Here is a 22,555-nt window from a genome sequence, read left to right on the forward strand (position 1 = left end):
CCTGAGAACCTAGAATATGTCCCCTTACAAGTGTCTGCCAGGGCTTGGCCTGGTTTGGAACCTTATAATCTGTTTCTCCTGGAGTGAGTACTTTAGGAAAAATACAGCAAAAACACCGGAGGGTTCCCTTCAATCTAAAACTGGAAACATTATTTCTTTGGTCCAACAAAGAACCTCTACGGATGGACAACATATTGTCTGTTCTCTTGCAAAAGAGGTTGAGCTATACAAGAAACTTTCAAAACCACAGATTAAAGGACAAAGTATCCTCAAAAGACTGGACATGCATAACAGTATTGCCAAAAATCATAGAAAAGATATTAGTGGTTCCTTTGAAAGCAAGGCTCAAATCTATGAAATTGGAAAACTTCTCTGAAAAAAAAAAAAAAAAGCACTTTGTAAACTTCCAAGAAAGTGACAACTTTTAACCAGCGAAAAAAGATAAACATTAAAGTGTTGGAGAGAGTCTGATACAGTATCTTGCCCCTACTGAAAATCATACTTAATATTAAGAGGAAAGTTTCCTCAAGGCACAATCCCTATCTTGGAGTCCCTGGGAATCTAGCCTTTGACAAAGTTAAATCACCTCCATATTTATTATAAGATGTAAAGGCTACCTCATTATTTCTTTACCTGATACACTAAAAATTGCCATGGTAAATATTTCAAATACACTACAACTACACCTTTGAAAGAAAGAGTGATCTCTGTTTCATCTAGAGTCACCACCTGTTACAGCTCTCCAACCTTCTCTTTAAAAAGAATTAATGCTAAACTATGAAATATATTTAATGTCTACCTATAATTTGCTTGGTTTCAAGGACTCAGTTAGCACTAATTTCAGCATTGCAGTTACTCATCATAAATATTACCTCAAAAACAACCACATAATTAATTTGAATCTCAAGGAGACCATTGGCCTGATGCATTTCTTAATATTATTTTTGAAGGAAAAAATATAAATTATCACTTTGGTTTTTTCCCTTATTTTTAAAAAGGTACTTATTATCTATCTCATCATACAAGGATTAAAAAGTATACAGAGAGAATAAAGTAATTATGTGAAAATGTTTTGTTTAACAAAAAAAGGTGTTATAAAAACAATTGAATTGTTTTAAACTCAATACCCTTGTTTGTAAAAAACGAGAAACTGAATCAATTCACTTAACTTTCTTTTAAACAATTCTTATCAGAGGCCTTAATTGCCTTTGAGAGTAGAAATGCCTGTATCTCTAAGACAGGAATACCTGGGGTAACCAAGAAGGAAGATGGATGGAGATCTTTAAAAGGTGTATGAAGGTTATGGCCAGAGGATGACCGTGATGGGTTCTCAGGAGTCTCACTTTTAGAAAAGTGCACACCCACACCCCGATGCCAGGCTATGAATGGGCATTTGGCAGATGAATCTGGAACCATTGTATCTGCCATCTTCCACCCTTCCAGAGGGAAGAAATAAAAGGCTCCATTTCAAATAGTATGTATATTCTAGGTGAAAAATCGAGATTTCAACCAGACCTATGGTTCTCATCTGGGGCAATTTCCCCACTACAGGAATCTAGTGGGGAAATGCCAGTGATCTTGCCAAACGTCCTATACAGTGAACAACCACAACAACTTCTCACAACTAAGAATTATTTAGACTAAGCTAGAATGAAATAGCCTAATGAGACAAGCCATGAGGTCTAAGAAAGGGTCGAAACTGACTTAAAGCCCTGGGAAGCTCTCACCATAGCCTCACTCCTCCCTCCTTCCTAGACCAGTATTTTTCCAAGTGTGATCCATGAGTATCTGCATCCAGAATGTTTAGAAATAGAATACAGATTCCTGATCTCAGGTGTGAGCTTCAGAACTGTGAAGGGAAAACCTAGGAATCTCCATTTTTATTTGCTACCCATGTGGTTCTTCTACAGATTGAAATATAAGAATCACTACTTCACTTCTCTGTTGAAGTTATTCCCTTCTATATTTTCAGCTATCACCTCTCTGTAGTAATTCCTTCAGGACTCTCAATGACAAAAAAATTGCAATTTCTATGAGGGCAGAGACTTTGGCTGGTTGTTCACTACTGTATATCCAATGGCTTGATTGGTAGACATGATGAAAGAGGGCAAGAGGGAACCTACATCATCAAAAAGACCATCATCTTTGGGAAGAGACAAGGTAATGAAAAATAAAGTTTGCTACTGATTTATTTGGTACTTCTACATTCTGGGCCTTGTACTAGGTCTGTGGCACACATTAACACATTAACACTAAAAACAATGCAATGAAGTAGATACTAATGTAATTTTCACTTTACACTTGAGAAAAATGGGGCTCAGCTGGATCAAGCAACTACCAGAAGTCAGAATTCAGTTTGTGTGCCACTGAATGGAGAGTACAGATGGGTAAGAACTGTCACTCCATGCCCAATTCTTCCCATTTTTTTTCAGATTTGTCCTATGATATACGTAGAAATAATTGGGGTAGGGGTACAGATGTTCCTGGGAAATATTTTAAAGGGTGCTAACACAGCTACTAGGAAGCACACTAGTTTGCCCTCTCACCTCTTTTCTTCTTCTTGTATGGGAAATGGGAAGATGGAGCACTTCTCAAGTTCAAAGATGAACTTGAGAACAGAAGCCTCATACCAAGTGGAACAGAACATAAAGTCAGAGGAGTCTGGGTCCTTGATGACTCTGAGATTACTATACCAGCCCTGAACCACCTATAGACTTATTGTATGTGAGAGAGAAATAAATATTTGATGTTTTATCATATGTAGCTGAATCTAAATTTAATTAAAATACATGAATTATAAATACTATTATTGGACATTAATAATTTAGGATACTTAATTAAAAAGTCATATTTCACATCTAAATATAATTAACATTTTAATATATCTTAACCTTCACGTGGGAGGGCAAATGAAACAAACCATGTCACTTTGGCCCTTACTTTAAATTCCTTTTTTAAAATAAATGATTAATTTGATTAATTCAGCTGTTTTGAAAGAAATTCTATATGTTTCCATACCATAACCTTTTTTCTTTTGTTAGTCTACTTAAAGTACTAGTAAATATAACAAAGTAAACTACAAAAATTAAGTTAGCTAAAAAAATTAATTGCTTGATTTTGGGCCCTAAATCTTAGGTAGACAATTTACTTTGAAATCTAGTATTTAAAATAAACTCAGGTGTTTTCATGTGGGAATAAATGAATGCAAGCACGAATGAATGATAGACTTCAGAATCATTTACTAGGATTTTTCAGTGTGATAACTTACTACAATGGAAAAAGGAATGGCCAAGAAGCTAATGTATTAAGCACACATTATGTGCTCAGTGTGCAAGAAATCAGGGGAAAAATTAAGAACATTCAGACACATTCCCTATCCTTATGGAGCTCACAGACTAGCTAGGGATATATATATATAATTAAATAAGTTCCTATACTGCATTCCATACCAGGAATGATAGAAAACACAACGTGCTGTGGGAGAATATCAAGAGATGCTTCCTGGAAGCACTACAGTATATCAACCACTAACTCTGTAACCTCCAGGAAGTTATTTAAATTCTCTGAACCTCGGTTTCCTAATATTTTTAATGGGGATGACAGTATCTCTTCCACAGAATTTTGAAAACACATTGCAGAGTGCATTTCAGATGCTTAGCACGGTGCGTGGAACATGCTAAGCCCTCAATGTATCTTAGTTTAATAATAATTGAGGCATTTACTACATGCAATCATCCTGTTGTCCCTCAAAGTGGTATTACTATTCCAATTTCTAAATCAAAAGCAAAAGCTCAGAGATTAGCAATGTTACCCAATGTCACCCAGATGATAAAAGACAGACTTGGTTTCCAAATTCACATTGAATACCAATACCTTGCTTATAATTTTAACATCTACCTTAAGAGAACATGATATTATTATTTTTAACATCTTTATTGGAGTATAATTGCTTTACAGTGCTATGCTATTTTCTGCCATACAACAAAGTGAACCAGCTATATATATATACATATATCCCCATAACCTTTCCTTCTTGCATCTCCCTCCCACCCTCCCTACCCCACCCCTCTAGGTGGTCACAAAGCACCGAGCTGATCTCCCTGTGCTATGCAGCTTCTTCCCAATAGCTATCCGTTTTACATTTGGTAGTGTATATATGTCAGTGCCATTCTCTCACTTTGTCCCAGCTTAACCTTCCCCCTCCCTGTGTCCTCAAGTCCATTCTCTTTGTCTGTGTCTTTATTCCTGTCCTGCCCTAGGTTCGTCAGAACCATTTTTTTTTTTTTTTTAGATACCATATATATGTGTTAGCATACAGAATTTGTTTTTCTCTTTCTGACTTACTTCACTCTGTATAACAGACTCTAGGTCCATCCACCTCACTACAAATAACTCAATTTCCTTTCTTTTTATGGCTGAGTAATATTCCATTGTATATATGTGCCACATCGTCTTTATCCATTCATCTGATGATGGACACTTAGGTTGCTTCCATGTCCTGGCTATTGTAAATAGTGCTGCAGTGAACATTGTGGTACATGACTCTTTTTTTTTTTTTTTTTAAACATCTTTATTTGAGTATAACTGTTTTACAATAGTGTGTTAGTTTCTCCTTTACAACAAAGTGAATCAGTTATACATATACATATGTCCCCATATCTCTTCCCTCTTGCATCACCCTCCCTCTCACCCTCCCTATCCCACCCCTCTAGGTGGTCACAAAGAACAGAGGTGAACTCCCTGTGCTATGCTGCAGCTTCCCACTAGCTATCTAATTTACATTTGGTAGTGTGTATATGTCCCTGCCACTATCTCACATCGTCACAGCTTACCCTTCCCCCTCCCCATATCCTCAAGTCCATGCTCTAGTAGGTCTGTGTTTTATTCCCGTCCTACCACTAATCTCTTCATGACATTTTTTTTTTTTTTTTTTAGATTCCATATATATGTGTTAGCATACGGTATTTGTTTTTCTCCTTCTGACTTACTTCACTCTGTATGACAGACTCCAGGTCTATCCACCTCATTACAAATAACTCAGTTTCATTTCTTTTTATGGCTGAGTAATATTCCATTGTATATATGTGCCACATCTTCTTTATCCATTCATCTGACGATGGACACCTAGGTTGCTTCCATGTCCTGGCTATTGTAAATAGTGCCGCAATGAACATTGTGGTACATGACTCTTTTTGAATTATGGTTTTCTCAGGGTATATGCCCAGTAGTGGGATTGCTGGGTCATATGGTAGTTCTATTTTTAGCTTTTTAAGGAACATCCATACTGTTCTCCATAGTGGCTATATCAATTTACATTCCCACCAAAAGGGCAAGAGGGTTCCCTTTTCTGAACACCCTGTCCAGCATTTATTGTTTCTAGATTTTTTTGATGATGGCCATTCTGATCAGGGTAGGGGGTACCTCACTGTAGTTTGCATGTGAATTTCTCTAACAATTAGTGATGTTGACCATCCTTTCATGTGTTTCTTGACAATCTGTATATCTTCTTTGGAGAAATGTCTATTTAGCTCTTCTGCCCATTTTTGGATTGGGTTTCTTGCTTTTTGATATTGACCCATATAAGCTGCTTATATTTTCTGAAAATTAATCCTTTGTCAGTTGCTTTGTTTGCAAATATTTTCTCCCATTCTGAGGGTTGTCTTTTCATCTTGTTTATGGTTTCTTTTGCTGTGGAAATGCTTTCATTAGGTCCCATTTGTTTATTTTTGTTTTTATTTCCATTTCTCTAGGAGGTGGGTTGAAAAGGATCTTGCTGTGATTTATGTCATAGCCTATGTTTTCCCCTAAGAGTTTTATAGTGTGCAACCTTACATTTAGGTCTTTCATACATTTTGAGCTTATTTTTGTACATGGTGTTAAGGAATGTTTTAATTTCATTCTTTTACATGTAGCTGTCCAGTTTTTGCAGCAACATTTGTTGAAGAGGCTGTCTTTTCTCCATGGTATATTCTTGTCTGCTTTATCAAAGATAAGGTGACCATATGTGCGTGGATTTATCTCTGGGCTTTCTATTCTGTTCCATTGATCTATATTTCTGTTTTTGTGCCAGTACCATACTGTCTTCATTACTGTAGCTTTGGAGTATTGTCTGAAGTCAGGGAGCCTGATTCCTCCAGCTCCCTTTTCCTTTCTCAAGATTGTTTTGGCTATTGGGGGGTCTTATGTGTTTCCATACAAATTGTGCAATTTTTTGTTCTACTTCTGTGAAAAATGCCATTGGTAGTTTGATAGTGATTGCATTGAATCTGTAGATTGCTTTAGGTAGTATAGTCACATTCACAATGTTGATTCTTCCAATCCAAGAACATGGTATATCTCTCCATCTGTTTGTATTATTATAATTTCTTTCTTCAGTGTCTTATAGTTTTCTGTATACAGGTTTTTGTCTCCTTATGTAGGTTTATTCCTAGGTATTTTATTCTTTTTGTTGCAATGGTAAATGGGATTTGTTTCCTTAATTTCTCTTTCTGATTTTTCATTGTTAGTGTAAAGGAATGCAAGAGATTTCTATGCAATAATTTTGCATCCTGCTACTTTACCAAATTCTTTGATTAGCTCTAGTAGTTTTCTGGTAGCAATTTTAGGATTCTCTAGGTATACTATCATGTCATCTGCAAACAATGACAGTTTTACTTCTTCTTTTCCAATTTTGATTCTTTTTATTTCTTTTTCTTCTCTGATTGTTGTGGCTAAAACTTCCAAAACTATGTGAACAATAGTGGTGAGAGTGGGCAACCTTGTCTAGTTCCTGATCTCAGAGGAAATGGTTTCAGTTTTTCACCATTTGGAACAATGTTGGCTATGGGTTAGTCATATATGGCTTTTATTATGTTGAGGTAGGTTCCCTCTATGCTTACATTATGGAGTATTTTTATCATAAATGGGTTTTGAATTTTGTTGAAAGCTTTTTCTGCATCTATTGAGATGATCATATGGCTTTTATCCTTTAATTTGTTAATATGGTGTATCACACTGATTGATTTGCATATATTGAAGACTCCTTGCATCCCTGGGATAAACCCCACTTGATCATGCTGTATAATCCTTTTAATGTGCTGTTGGATTCTGCTTGCTAGTATCCTGTTAATGATTTTTCCATCTATGTTCATCAGTGATATTGGCCTGTAGTTTTCTTTCTTTGTGCCATCTTTGTCTGATTTTGGTATCAGGGTGATGGTGGCCTCATAGAGTGAGTTTAGGAGTGTTCCTCTCTCTGCTATATTTTGAAAGAGTTTGAGAAGCATAGGTGTTAGCTCTTCTCTAACTGTTTCATAGAATTCGTGTGTGAAGCCATCTGGTTCTGGGCTTTTGTTTGTTGGAAGATTTTAAATCACAGTTTCAATTTCAGTGCTTGTGATTGGTCTGTTTATATTTTCTATTTCTTCTTGGTTCAGACTCAGAAGGTTGTGTTTTTCTAAGGATTTGTCCATTTCTTCCAGGTTGTCCATTTTATTGGCATAGAGTTGCTTGTAGTAATCTCTCATGATCTTTTGTATTTCTGCAGTGTCAGTTGTTACTTCTCCTTTTTCATTTCTAATTCTGTTGATTTGAGTCTTCTCCCTTCTTTTCTTGATAAGTCTGGCTAATGGTTTATCAATTTTGTTTACCTTCTCAAAGAACCAACTTTTAGTTTTATTGATTTCTGCTATTGTTTCCTTCATTTCTTTTTCATTTACTTCTGATCTGATCTTTATGATTTCTTTCCTTCTGCTAATTTTGGTTTTTTTGTTGTTGTTCTTCTTCTTCTCTAATTTCTTTAGGTGTAAGTTTATGTTGTTCATTTTAGATTTTTCTTGTTTCTTGAGGTAGGATTGTATTGCTATATACTTCCCTCTTAGAACCACTTTTGCTGCATCCCATAGCTTTTGGGTCATCGTGTTTTCATTTCCTCTGTTTTTTTCAGTGATTTCTTGGTTATTTAGCATTGTATTCTTTAGCCTCCATGTGTTTGTATTTTTTAAATTATTTTTCCTGTAATTGATATCTAGTCTCATAACATTGTGGTTGGAGAATATACTTGATAAGATTTCAATTTTCTTAATTACCAAGGATTGATTTGTGACCCATGATATGATCTGTCCTGGAGAATGTTCCATGATCACTTGAGAAGAAAGTGTATTCTGTTGTTTTTGGATGGAATGTCCTATAAATATCAATTAAGTCCATCTTGTTCAATGTGTCATTTAAAGCTTGTGTTTCCTTATTTATTTTCATTTTGGATGATCTGTCCATTGGTGAAAGTGTGGTGTTAAAGTCCCCTACTATTATTGTGTTACCATCTATTTCCCCTTTTATGGCTGTTAGCATTTGCCTTATGTATTGAAGTACTCCTATGTTGGGTACATAAATATTTACAACTGTTATATCTTCCTCTTGGATTGATCCCTTGACCATTATGCAGTGTCCTTCTTTGTCTCTTGTAATAGGCTTTATTTTAAAGTCTATTTTGTCTGATACGAGAATTGCTACTGCAGCTTTCTTCTGATTTCCATTTGCATGGAATATCTTTTTCCATCCCCTCACTTTCAGTCTGTATCTGTTCCTAGATCTGAAGTGAGTCCTTTGTAGACAGCATATATAAGGGGCTTGTTTTTGTATCCATTCCGTCAGTCTGTGTCTTTTGGTTGGAGCATTTAATCCATTTACATTTAAGGTAATTATCAATATGCATGTTCCTGTTACCATTTTCTTAATTTGTTTGGTTTGTTTTTGTAGGTATTTTCCTTCTCTTGTGTTACCTGCCTAAAAGAAGTTCCTTTAGCATTTGTTGTAAAGCTGGTTTGGTGGTGCTGAATTCTCTTAGCTTTTCCTCGTCTGTAAAGATTTTAATTTCTCTGTCAAATCTGAATGAGATCCTTGCTGGGTAGAGTAATGTTGGTTGTAGGTTTTTCCCTTTCATCACTCTAAAGATGTCGGGCCACTCCCTTCTAGCTTGCAGAGTTTCTGCTGAAAGGTCAGCTCTTAACCTTATGGGGATTCTCTTTTATGTTATTTGTTGCTTTTCCCTTGCTGCTTTTAATATTTTTTCTTTGTATTTAATTTTTGATAATTTGGTTAATATGTGTCTTGTCATGTTTCTTTTTGGATGTATCCTGTATGGGACTCTCTGCTCTTCGTGGACTTGATTGACTATTTCCTTTCCCATGTCAGGGAAGTTTTCAACTATAATCTCTTCAAATATTTTCTCAGACACTTTCTTTTTCTCTTCGTCTTCTGCGACACCCATAATTCAAATGTTGGTGTGGTTAATGTTGTCCCAGAGGTCTCTGGGACTGTCCTTAGTTCTTTTCTTTTCTTTCTTTTTTTTTTTTATTCTTCTCTGCAGTAATTATTTCCACGATTTCACCTTCCAAGTCACATATCCATTCTGTCTCCATAATTCTGCTGTTGATTCCTTCAAGAGAATTTTAAATTTCATTCATTGTGTTGTTAATCATTCTTTTGTTTGTTCTTTAATTCTTTTAAGTCCTTGTTAAACGTTTCTTGTATTTTCTCCATTCTATTTCCAAGATTTTGGATCCCCTTTACTATTATTACTCTGAATTCTTTTTCAGGTAGACTGCCTATTTCCTCTTCATTTTTTTTTGTCTGGTGGGTTTTTACCTTGCTCCTACATCTGCTGTGTCTTTTTCTGTCTTCTCATTTTGTTCAACTTACTGTGTTTAGAGTCTCCTTTTTCCATGCTGCAGGTTCATAGTTCCTGTTGTTTTTGGTGTCTACCCCCAGTGGGTGAGGTTGGTTCAGTGGCTTGTGTAGGTTTCCTGGTGGAGGGGACTGGTACCTGTGTTCTGGTGGGTGGGGCTGGATCGTGTCTTTCTGGTGGGTAGGACTGCATCCGGTGGTGTGTTTTGGGATGTCTGTGAACTTATTATGATTTTAGGCAGCCTCTCTGCTAATGGGTGGGGTTGTGTTCCTGTCTTGCTAGTTGTTTGGCATGGGGTATCCAGCACTGGAGCTTGCTGGCCCTTGGGTTCACCTGGGTCTTAGTGTTGAGATGGAGCTCTCTGGGAGAGCTCTTACCAATTGATATTATGTGGGGCTGGGAGGTTTCTGTGGTCCAGTGTCCTGAGCTTGGCTCTCCCACCTCAGAGGCTTAGGCCTGACACTAGTCTGGAGCACCAAGATCCTGTCAGCCACATGCTCAGGTTACTCCAATGGCTTCTCATCATACTTGGGAGAACATGATATTCTGTAACTTATTTTTCAGATCTCTGACATCAAAACCATGTGGCTATCACTGTTCTCTGGCTTGGTTTTTACTCAGGTAAAATGCTAGGCCTTAAGGTAAATAACTTTGCGTGTCAGATTTCTAAGAACCACCCAAGGTTATGTTTGGCTGGGTTGGTGTAATAAAGGCCCAATGACAGAGCTACATGTGATTGGTTTAAAAAAATCTGTAAGAATTTTAAAAATCATTTTTTTTTCTTTTAAATCAACATGCTGAAACTAATTTGCTCAATTAATGGCAGGCACTGGCATCCTACCAATCAAGTGCTTCTAGAATATGCCAGTATCACCAGCTCTACCAAAGCAGTTATTGCTATTACCTGCAGAGAGATGTATATGAAGAAAAAGCAAGATTCTCTATCATTTCTCAACTTATAAACAATGAAATTTTCAAATAAAAAATAGAGAAGATTCTGGCAATCTGGAAGAGAACTGTATGCAAAGCAATTAGAGGGTTAAATCCAGAACTGACCCTCCTTGCTGTGATAAGAGGGCCACCTTCTTCCAGACCAGGGTTCATTCTCATGTCTTAGTCAAATGTAAAATACCTCTCTAGTGCCTCCCTCTTCTTTGAACATTTGTATAACTCTCTACACAGACTGGTGGTTGTAGGATAATGGCTATTGTACATGAAAAATATATATATATATAGAAAAAAATGAGCACTTCTGAAAGATTGTTTATTGAAATATATAGTTATGTTATTAATATTTTTCAACATAGACCATAGACCCTACATTGGCTTGAAAGCTTGATTTTCTCATCATGATGGGAATATATACATATATAAATATTTTTTAATGAGTTCACCTAATTAAATTAAAAAGCAGTCAAATAGCTCTACCAAAGAATACCAAGCAGAAATAAATATGGCTCTGCAGTGTTGTCTCTATCCTTTCTCTTGACACGAGTTGGGAGCTATAGAACAAGTTAGCTCTGAACTTGATTAACTCCCTGCATTGGACCATGATGATGAAAGAACTAGATGGTCCCTTAAATGTTTATAGTTGCATGCCTTTTCTTCAAGCTATATTTCTTAGCAACACTTAGTAATTCTTTATACTTAAAACCCACCATTCTTAGAAACTTTATTTTTACACTTAACAGAAATTTAAACCAACTTTCTCAGGAACATTCTTATCTTACCTTTATCCTATTTTTCCAAATCTTTTATTCTTAATATTTTAATTCTTTCTTTTTTTTTTTTTTTTTTTTTGATTCTTCTTCCAAGAACATAGAAACCATGAGTCAATTCTGTTGCCTTGTAGAGATTCTGAAACTTTGGTGTAAAAATGGATCACCTGGCATGTCGAAGGTGGGGTTAAGTACAAGAACCTACATAATCCCTACAGTCCTGATTCAAGGGGCCTGCAGCCTGGTCCAGGATTCTGCATTTTAACAGTCTCCTCCCACCTCTTTCTGCATTTGGCATGCAGATGATCCTCTGACCATTTTGAGAGATACTCACTAAAATTAGAATAGGTCATAAAATTTTATTTGATATCCAGTGCCCACCTACCTTTCTTATTTCACCTTTGATTCTTCTCCATCTTTCCACCCATCTCTGAGATTTTCAGGTCTGGTCAGCATAGAATACATCTATACCTCAATATTATGGACATTCTGTACCTCTTCTGGGATAGTCATTTCTCTCCTCATCTATTTTAAGCTCCTATCCATTTATCTGTGAAGACTCAAAGATATTGTCCCATTTATGAAGCTTTCTCTTCCCCTTCTCTACAGGAATGCCCATATCACTTTGTATATATTTCTGTTAGAGTGATTATTATCATCTATCACAGTTACTGATTATGTGTCTGTTTTCCATTGCTACTTCCATGTCCATCCATAAGACAGTGAATATCACATGTTATTTACTCAATAATTGTTTGTTGAATTATAAATCTAACTGAACTTCTATTTCTAAAATTACCTCTAGGGACATTTTGGGGGAGGAGACGAAGAGTTGCCATCCTTGTTGTTGTTCTCTTGGGACAAACATAATTGTAATATCTTTAACTTCCTTTAATAGGCTAGATTGTTCCACAAAAATTTATGGAAGTTCTACTTCAACTTTTGGGGAAAATTTGTTCTAAGAGAACATTCCTTGCTTTGTAAAACTGACCTTGATCATACTACTTCATTATTCCCATATAGACAATTTAGCTTTTGAAAGTGATTTCCTGAGATAATATATTCTAGAAATTATTTTTTATGTCATGATAGAAAATTACAAAACATTCACTGGATGATGTAAACCAAGTCCTTAGAATCTGGGATAGGTAATGAAGCAGGTCTATTCACAGAACTTCTGTCTGTTAGAAAAGCCAAAGTAGTAACATGGATGGCAAGAAATACAAAAACAGTGCTCTCTAAGTGATACAACGTATACACTGAAAATTATCTGTGAATCTACAGCAATGGAGAGGCTTTCAAACCTAAGTGTGCTTTGTCAAAGTGGGTAAGTCATGCCCAAATCAATAACCTCTTTCCTAGTGTATTAGGGAAAGAGACTTGCATAATCATTGTCTCTTTGAGAGCAGAGTCTGACATGATTCCTATTCAGTGCAAGAAACTTCCATTTGCTTTGGAAAATCACTCTGGTTACATGGATTCTCATTAGCTTATGGGCATTTCCAAGACCATCTAATGTTTCTAAACCTGTCAATGATAATCCCTTTGATTGTCCAAATGATAATCCATTTCCACCTTCTTCAGAAAACCACAATGTCCCAGAGCTAGAGCCTCCTTCTGTCCATAATTCCTTCCTTTTATTTATTTCTCTTCCTCAGCTGTGGCTGTGAGTGATCATGTGACCTCTTGTGTAACTAAGAAAATAGCTGCCTGATTATATTTTAATAATCATTACAAGTCAGTCACTTGCCGCCTCCTCTTCATATATTATAAATTCAGCATATAATTAAGGGTAGAGGGGCTCTGGGAAGGTATGGGGTTGGACTCTTAGCGAAGACTTTTGATTTCGATACGTGGCATTTCTAAACACAAGATAGCATCTGCAACATTTACAATTCTGTGGGCTTGCTGACCTGCCCTCATTATGTACACACAAACAACACAAATCTAAATCACACTGTTCAAAGTTAGATGAAGGCCTCAGCTTCTCACAGCTTCTCACCTTCCCAGTACAATCCGGTCTACCCCAGACCACTCTGACACTTACTGTATTCACTTTTAAGTCGTCACTTGACATGTGTCCAGACTCCCCAAAATGTTGCACATTCCTCAAGAGTAGGAGACAGGGCTTACATGTCTTTTATCCTTCATAGCACATAGCTCAGTAACCACCAATTCCTTACTCATGAACTCTTCCCAACAGCACAAGGGAATTCCTGCAATACTGCATAAATAATTTTGAATTTGAGAGTCCCAATGAGGCCTAGCTCCATCTATTACCTAGTGGATGAGGATATTTTCTTTATCTCAAATAATCAGAATAACATAAAATTATGGAGCTAAAAAACAAATCAGTCTTCCAAATCAACACACAGCTAATCATCATGGGCTTGATATTGTCAACTTAAAAGAACAGGACCCACTAACATCATTAACCAAATAATACTACATCAGATATAGAGTACATTCTAAGACTAGTTTGGACTGAAATTTTCTTTCTAGTTTGAAAAACTAACTCTATGTCAACTACAAAAATTAGGTCTCATCAACTATACAATCTTTTTTCCCCATAAACCGGTTCTTCAAAAATATATCGTTTTATGATAGAATTTTAGAGCAGGATTACTTTAGAATATATCCTTTAAATCATCTATCATCATTTTAGAGATGAGAAAACTGAGACCCAAGAGATCTAAGTAACTTACTTTGAGTTACTTAATTAGCCACTGACAGAAAAAGGACTAGTGCACCAGTGTTCAGACCCCAGATTAAGCAACTTCTGTTTTATCTCACTCTTTTGTTTGGAGCACAATATATGTATGTATTTTAAATTATAATTCAAATACATACAAAATGGAGATAAAAACACTGAACACCACTATAAATGAAACATGCACATGAGGGTATACAAGTGCATGCACAATGCATTCCATGATAGATTCTCTGAATTTGCACAAGCACACAACACAACCATTCTTAACTCATGAATTTTAAAGATGATTGTATTCCAAGGGTTTGTAAAATATGAGCATTTCTTACCTGGCAGCTGTATGAGGGGTTGACAAAAGACATTAAAAACTTGAGCTATGATTAGATATCGGATTTTTCTGGCACTGAAGGTTAACTTCTACCTGGGTTTCCAGGGTTTAGCACTTTTAATGGAAGGTAGGTCAGAGACTGGAGAGGAATCACTCAACATATGAGACTTTGGCATTGTTACCCACATGGCAATATTAAGTTGACTGCAGGTGATTATCACCTAAATCTTCCTATGGGCCAGTTATGACTCTATTTCTCCTTATTGTGCCTGAAATCTCTACCGTTACAGTCGCTTCTTTAGGTTAGAAAACTTAGGTGGGAAAATAACTTCAGCAGTCATGATACCACTCCACCCCAGGTAATGAAAAGGGGGAGAGAGCCCTTGTGGGGGAAGGATAGAGGCTCTACATGTAACAGAAGAGCTACTGATGAGAAAGGACTCCTCCTTATGGTGTCCAAGAATTTTTAATTTGGGGACAAATCTAAACAGCATTGACTATATGAGGTTTGGTCCCTTCACTGAGCTTAAGATCTAGCAAGGAAGTAAAACGTAAACAATTTAATACAATCCTCTTGAGTAGAAAAGTCAGTGTGGAGTATACAGACTGAGATACAAGTAGCATTTCTCTTTCTGAACGTTAATAGATAATGTAATCGAATATATGCTCCATGTGCATAATCTAAAGGCCATTAAAACATTTGAACATTGGGGAAAAAAAAAGGACTCCTCCTTTTAAACTACCCCAATTCTCTAATACCAATATCCATACATACCTAGTTAACTAGGGATTTGAAAAAATGAATGATACCCGCTTAACACATTTCATAATACCTATGATTCAAACTAGAATGCTTTTAATCCCACCCCATGAAAAGTAACGGGCCTCACATTCTGATGGTCAAACCTTTTTAAAAACATCCACCCTGATGCTTCGACATCCCTTAAAGATGTAACCATCTCCATGAACCTTCTTTGCCCTCTAATATAAAAGTTGACATTTTAACCATTTTAATAGGTACACAGGAGAGAACAAGGAAAATGAAGGAACACACTCACTCCAGTTGATCTTTTCTTTCTAAATACTATGGCATATAAAAGGATTAATCAGTGATAATAGAAACCCAAATGAAACAAAGAACTGTGGTTTTTCACAGCTCTTTACCAAGAAATCCTATAAAACGGCATCATTGTTATGACATGCAACAAAAAGGTAGCAAATTTGGTTGAGACACATTGAAATGGATGCACCCTTAATCTTGCAAGAGTGATGACTCTTTTTTTTTTAATAAATAGTTTAGCTTTTGCATTTGAAAGTTTTCATTTGTTTATATCAGAACCAAGTTTGTTGATAATTCTTATGTATCAGTTTCTTCACAGTTTTACTCTACAATTTTAGAAGAGCAGATTGATTCTCTGGCTAAATGTTAATAAAGGATATTCTGTGATCCTGAAATCTTTCAAATGAAGAAGAATACACTTTCCTAACTAGCCTTCCTTTATAGAAAGCTCACTAAAAGACTACAGAATGGATTCATTCCACATATGCAATGACTTTCAGTCCCAATGGGAAGAAAGAATGAGAAATAAAGGAATGAAAATACCATTTTCAACTTCTCAAGTTTAGATCATGCTTGAAGAGTACATCTGTGTTGTGGAATTTTTGACTTAAATAAAGAATAAATAAGTAGATCCTTTGCCCAAAGTTGGTTAATAGTAAGTAAAGAGGGCTTGATTGGTCACAACTTTACTTCCTTGAAACCCCATCCCCCTGCTTTCAAAATTAAGGTTTACAATGAGACAGGTTAGATCAGAAAGCAAAGTTACTCACCATGGAAGAATCACTGCTTCCACACCCGATCGGAGCTCCCTCAGCACAGGTTGGGAGGTGGGTAGAAAGTTGACTAGCCCTGCCCCCATCTATGACATCACAATCTACCTCATAAAAGGTAGTGAAAGTGCTCTGAACTCCTGTCTGATTTCCGAGAGATACAGAAAAGAGAGAGTGAGAGAGAGAGCAAGAGAAAAAAAAAAAAAAAAAAAACGTACCCTATTGGGAAGGGATTAGGGAGGTGGAAGAGGGAATGGGTAATTGGGAGAAAGAGGCTTATGAAGGTATTACGTACTGAAAGAGATATGGGTGGGCCTCCGTGATATTAAGCAGTCCGGCCATTTGGATTCCTCATTGGCTCTCTTGAACAGATAAATGGACTGTCTGGGAGAAGGAGGATGAAGCAGCATCCCGCCTCGTCAGGCATTGTAAGGGACAATTGTAGTGGGGTTCAAAGGGGATGAACCCCCTATTTAAAGCATTGAAGATCACCAAGACAGAAAGCAAGGGCTGAAGCTCTTAACGCCTGGAACGGTACATGGGGAATGTCAGATGTCTTTCTAGGAAGTTCCATTGCCCTGCTGTGTGACCTTCAGCAAGCTCTCGGCCTCAGCACACTCAGCCAGTACATGGTGCTAAAGGGATACTTACCTCTTCCATTGGGTTCACTGAGGAATTAACGTACTCATTGTTGCTAGAATGGCAATTCTTTTATACTGTTCTCTTTTGTACCCAAGCGTGAGTTGTGTGATAGGCACAATTTAAAAGATAAGCCAATAACCAATGCCTAGTTCTACCCTTGGAATTTCTACCTCTTAAAATGTTACTTTTGATATAAAATATTACTGACAATCTTGACTACGTTTTTCGATGTGTATCAAATATAACATACACCTAAAGTGGATAATTAGATCCAACCTTCAAACTTGGAGAAAAATCAAATGGCAATATTGCTACAATCACAAGGTCCACTACGCTGCTACTTTTAGAGGTCAAGTTTAGGTGACCCAATAATGCTCAGTGACCAAACATTTTTGTCACATGCAATTCTGCTATAGTCATAGCGTTACAGCTTTGTTTAAAGCCTGATTCCAATTTTTTTTTTTTTTTTTTTTAAATCAGGCAAGATGGGAGAAAAATGTGGAGAGCACTAGGTCTTTTTTCTTTTCAAATGTAGATTTAGAGCTTTAAAAACTGAACTGGTCAAAGTTGTCAAGTGAGTATTATGACAAAAGAAAAGGAAGAGCAAGCAGGTCCTGGATTCATCCACATGGAAGCCAGATCTTTATTTGCCCAGTGGAATAGACGAAAAGTGAACCTTTTTTCACAGAAAATATTTCAGTAAAGATTCAAAATAATAGCTTACAATTCACAGCATCATAAATGGGTAAAGCCCAGAGCCTGTTTCTGTATGCAGATAAACAAAATTCCTAATTTGGATTTTTTTCTGGTGTTTTAAGCCAATACAGTTCTATCTCTAGTCCTGTCATTCTTAGCTCCCTAAATATCTAAATGTATTAAATAATCACAATTTTAAACTATACAGAATTGATAGATTAGGGAGAATTTTGAAACACAGAAGCTAGTAAATTCAAACTGATTATGAATTTGGCCACATTATTCCCATCTTTTACTTCAAAATAAATGTTAAAGGAGTTTAAAGAACGTCTTTAGAGAATTAAAGACAATAAAAAGGAAAAAATATTGGCATATGAGAAGCAAGAATGAAATTGAAAATTTTCCTATATTTGGGTTTTTTAGTACTTACTAGAAGAAGCAATAATAATGTGCGTATGTTTTCCTTGCTGAATTATTCACTTTTTATGTTCAATAATTCTAAGTCTAAATTTAAATTCTATATTTAACAGCTTTTATCGTGTGAAATTTCACAATCAATGGTCCTATAAAGCTATTTTCTTCCAATTTTTACATATTAGATCATTGGCTAGTTGGCTTATCCTTGCTTTTTTATGTTTTATAACAATCCTGTTTGGCTTTAGAAATTAGCCATCTCCTGATTTTTCACTGTAGGGAAAGTGTAATTATTTTACCAATTCTTTTATCAATCCGTTTCAAAAATGATTATTATGTGTTAGAAACTTATCTGTGTCATCTCACCTTTCATACAAAATACAAAAGTCACTATTTTAGATTAATGATGCAGCTGTCCATTCTTCCAATAAGCACTTTACAATTTTTACTACCAAACAAAGGAGTACACTTTTGCCAGCATTAAGATATTAGAATAAAATGGAGTTAAACACTTTTTAAATATTGAAATAAAACAAACTGGACTTAGATTATAATCTATTGGTATTTTTAATTAATTATCTATTGTTTATCTGGAAATGGAGCATGTCTTCAGGAACCCAATGCAAAACTAGGCTGCATCAAATGGATGCAGAGTGGTGAACTGTGCTGACTTTTTAGGTGAAAATAGTATGATTGATTGCAATAATGTCTTTAGTTATGATATTAGTTCAAATAACAAAATTTTCTTTGACACAGAATACAATGCCTGGATCAAATAATTTCCAACTCTTCTTAGGATGTAGCCTCTTGACATTTTTTATGAAAATGAAGTCTTATTACAATTATGGATTTGATGCCTACTCCCTATGACATCACATAAATGGATGAGTTAGCCCTTCAAGGCAAGACATGAAGTGATTGCAAGATTTCAGTCAAGAGACCTTATTATTGAAGTCTTGGTTATAATTTTGTTTGGACCAGAGAGATGTAGGGTTGGTTTCAACTTTTTGTTTGTTTGTTGAAACAAAAAAGTTTTAACTCAACTTCTTAGTGCAAAGGATTGAGAAAAGTCAGGTGGAATAATTTGTACACTCCAAAAGAATAATCCACAGATGTATTTACCAAATAATTTATCATGGGAGACATGATTAGGCAGTTGGCATGCAGTGTGACCAAAATGTTATTATTAAAGAGAAATATTACAGTAAGAGAGAATACAATTAATTTTGATAGCAACAGATTTGAATTGGGAGTTCCCAGATAAAGAGATCATGTTTGAGTTCGTCTTAAGATAGTGTCTCACATATAGAACCTTGGGCTTAAAAGAGTACATGGTCCTTAGAAGATGATGCTGACTTCTCAGCATCTGATATCCTGGAACTTCTCTGATATCCTGGAACTTCTCCAGGATATTCTTTCAGTTGCAAAATAGATTTGCAAAGAAAAACATATAAAAGAGGTCAAGAGACAGATTGTAGAGATTTGACAGACCATCTAGCCAGACTTCCAGTCAAGTTCATTATCAGCAAAGCATCTGTACAGATGAAGGTATTCAGAGAAAAGCAATAAAATAAGATACAGTATTGATGATGAAAGAATAGATTAAATTCTAAATTAAGTTTGCCTTCAAGAAAATAGGATTAGGATGAAATATTTGAAATATATTTATTGCCCAGAAGGAAAATGACTGTTCAAGATAGCGTAAGACAATGTATTGTGAAGCAGTAAAAGAAATCTGAGCTAAAAATCCTTCACATTGCCCATCCAGAAGTCTTTCCTATTTGTAAGATACATGGGCCATAACACGGAACATATTTCTCTTCGAAGGTTTGTGGTCAAAGACATATTTTATAATCATTTAAATTAAGCTGGAGAAAGCATTTGACATAATCTGTAGGGACAGAATGTAGACAATAGTAAGTTAAACACAGTTTATTTCTAGAATAAATGAAGAAAACCAGTGAATACAGAGGTAGTTCAACAGACACCCTGCTATTCCAGCTGAGAATGCTAAACAGTAAGATGAGAAACCAAATGGGGAAAAAATGAAAACAACAGACTCCACAATCTAACAAAAGCACAATGGATGGAAAAATTTATCCTTTTCACAAAAAGTATTTGCTATTAGAGATAAAGAACTTTGAATTCTGTCACCCAACCAATATTTAGCACCATGCCTTTTACATAGTTGAAACGCAATGGAAACATTGAATTCAATAAACTAAAATATCCTTATGAGAACGAGCAATAAATACATCTCTTTGAACTCTGATTGTTATTTCGTCGTTAGAAATTAGGAACGGATTATGGAAACACTGATCTGTTTCTAGAAAAACATTATTCCTGTCTCAGTTTTGCTATGGGGGTCTTTTTATTTCCTTTATTTTGAGTCATCTGAGGTCATGGAATTTTGTGTAAAATCAATAATGAAATTTCCAGATAATGTTTGTATATGGTTTTAATATTCATATTCTCTTTTTTACTTATTTATATCTTTTATATCAACTTATTCATATTTTATCTTCTCTTGAGGCATGTCCAAGTAGGAACAACAACAAAAAAAAACAATAGATTTAGGTAACCCGTTCAAAATAATGTATTTCTTGACTAGAGCTGATGAATTGAAGTGTATACAGGAAAGCCAAAAAAGAGGAAATGAGTTACAGATACTGTGTCTAAATAAAGGTATTCACTCAAAGCTTTGGCTTCTCATAATTATTTGGTTCAACTGTAGGGAACAGATAGATCTGGGTTGTTCTCACATATCCAAAAATACTTAAAAATGGGGGGGAGGGGTTGTAGTTCTTAAGACACTACTACAGACATTCATTATTAAAACTATAGATTAATAAAGAACATCTTAGAATGAACTCAGACAATTAGCACATATTGACAATATCTCAAAATTAGAACTTATCTCATGGGAAAATGGTACAAACCAGTATATCTTAAATAGGTTTGCCTGTGTTTCACAGATATCAAAAGATATAAGCAATCATTGTCCCTCATCTAGGTACCTCCCATGTGTCTAATTTCCAAGTTTTCACAAAATATTACTATTCATTTGATGCCAAATAATCCTCAGAATATTAAGTAAAATCTAAGGCATTAATTACTAACCAATAAAGTATTTGCCTTCCTTCTTTTAATTCGAGGCTTTTGAAACTTGAAAAAATTCTAAAACCCGAAGGAAGGAAAGTTCATTGATTCAATGACAGGTATTGGCATTAACATTTCTGATGCAGAGACACTCTTCCTAAAGCCACTAACCCCTTCTACTCTTACAAGCTATGATGCCCTCCAACTAAAATAGAAACTGCTCAGCTCACAAGTTCAGGTGATGCAATCAAATCAATCCACTGAGTAGATCCAAGTTAGTTCAATCCATGTCTCCAGTCAAGGTCAAAAGAGTTACTTGCTTGGTTCACATACCAGTTTTGCCACAGTAGAGTCTGTTTTCTTATTTTAGATGAGAGCATTAGACTATAAAGTCTTTTTCTATGCATAAAACAATTCAGTAAGATAACGAACTGGTTTAAGGTCATCAGTGGATAACTGATTTTTTTTTTTTTTTTCAATGCACGGAATTGACCATCTTGATAAGTTTAGAATCAGTATCTTCAAGTATGTAACTGAAGAGTTACTTCTTACAGCAGAGCAGTATACCTTCCTCATTTGCGCAAGATTATTTGAATTCAAGGGAGACAGCTTGCGCTGTGGTGCTACAGACATAAACTTTCCTATGATGCCTGACACCCAAGGAGATTTTTTACTTTTCTTATAAAAATTCTTATTTCCAATTTCTTCCAAAAATAATACCTTGAGTTTGTTAAATGTCACTTTTATAACACTGGGAGAATGAATTTGCACTGCAAAAACCCTTAAGTGTTATTTATCTCTGAAGGTTTGCATAATTTGGGTTGTGCAAAAATCAATGACAATGTACATTGACATGGATGTAATGGAGGAAGACTTAACGCGGGAATCAGAATTTAAGTGGCTATAGTTTTACCATCATAACAGATTAGGGGGCAGGTTGTTGGGAGAAAGATTGAATTATGCAACAACCCGTCATACTAGCAGATTAAGTGCAAAGAACTACTGCCATTCTGAAAACGATAAATACCTGTTTAATTTTCTTATCGGTACAGAGTATCTCCACTACCCCTCCATTCAGATTTATAATCTGAAGTTTGTTTTAATTTTACTTCCCTGGATCTGGATTCTCCTACTCTCCCCAGATCAGAAAAAGTCGTTTAAGCCCAAATACTTAATGGCTTACCCTTTGGAAGGTCTGGATAAAATTCTTTGGAACTGCTGTGAGTTGTCAGAACACATACCCTTTTGTTTAAATGAAGCACAGAAGTGGATTCCAAACCCAAACTGAAAACTAGCAATTTAGATTTTTTCCCATTACGACTATACTTTGATCAGTAGAGATAATCGAGAATTGACAATAGACAGAATCAGAAGATATAACAAAAATGACTCTTTCCCCAAAAAGGCTTGTTTAAAGTACAAGCCCACACAACTAAGTACAACGCTTGTTTCAG

General features: G+C 35.7%; 1 protein-coding gene across 2 annotated transcripts in view; it reads right to left on the reverse strand.

Annotated features, from left to right (window-relative positions):
* CTNNA2 (catenin alpha 2) overlaps positions 1-22,555 on the reverse strand; it is a 1,184,370-nt gene that overhangs the window by 17,267 nt on the left and 1,144,548 nt on the right. The window contains exon 18 of one of the 2 annotated variants that reach the window (XM_059079035.2): positions 16,251-16,394. The exons of the other annotated variant lie outside the window; for it this stretch is intronic. Coding sequence (XP_058935018.1) covers positions 16,251-16,394 — 144 coding nt within the window. The remainder of the gene's footprint in view (positions 1-16,250; positions 16,395-22,555) is intronic. 2 annotated transcript variants of the gene reach the window in all.

Source organism: Kogia breviceps, chromosome 11 (assembly GCF_026419965.1).
Source record: "Kogia breviceps isolate mKogBre1 chromosome 11, mKogBre1 haplotype 1, whole genome shotgun sequence".
Classification (NCBI taxonomy): domain Eukaryota; kingdom Metazoa; phylum Chordata; class Mammalia; order Artiodactyla; family Physeteridae; genus Kogia; species Kogia breviceps.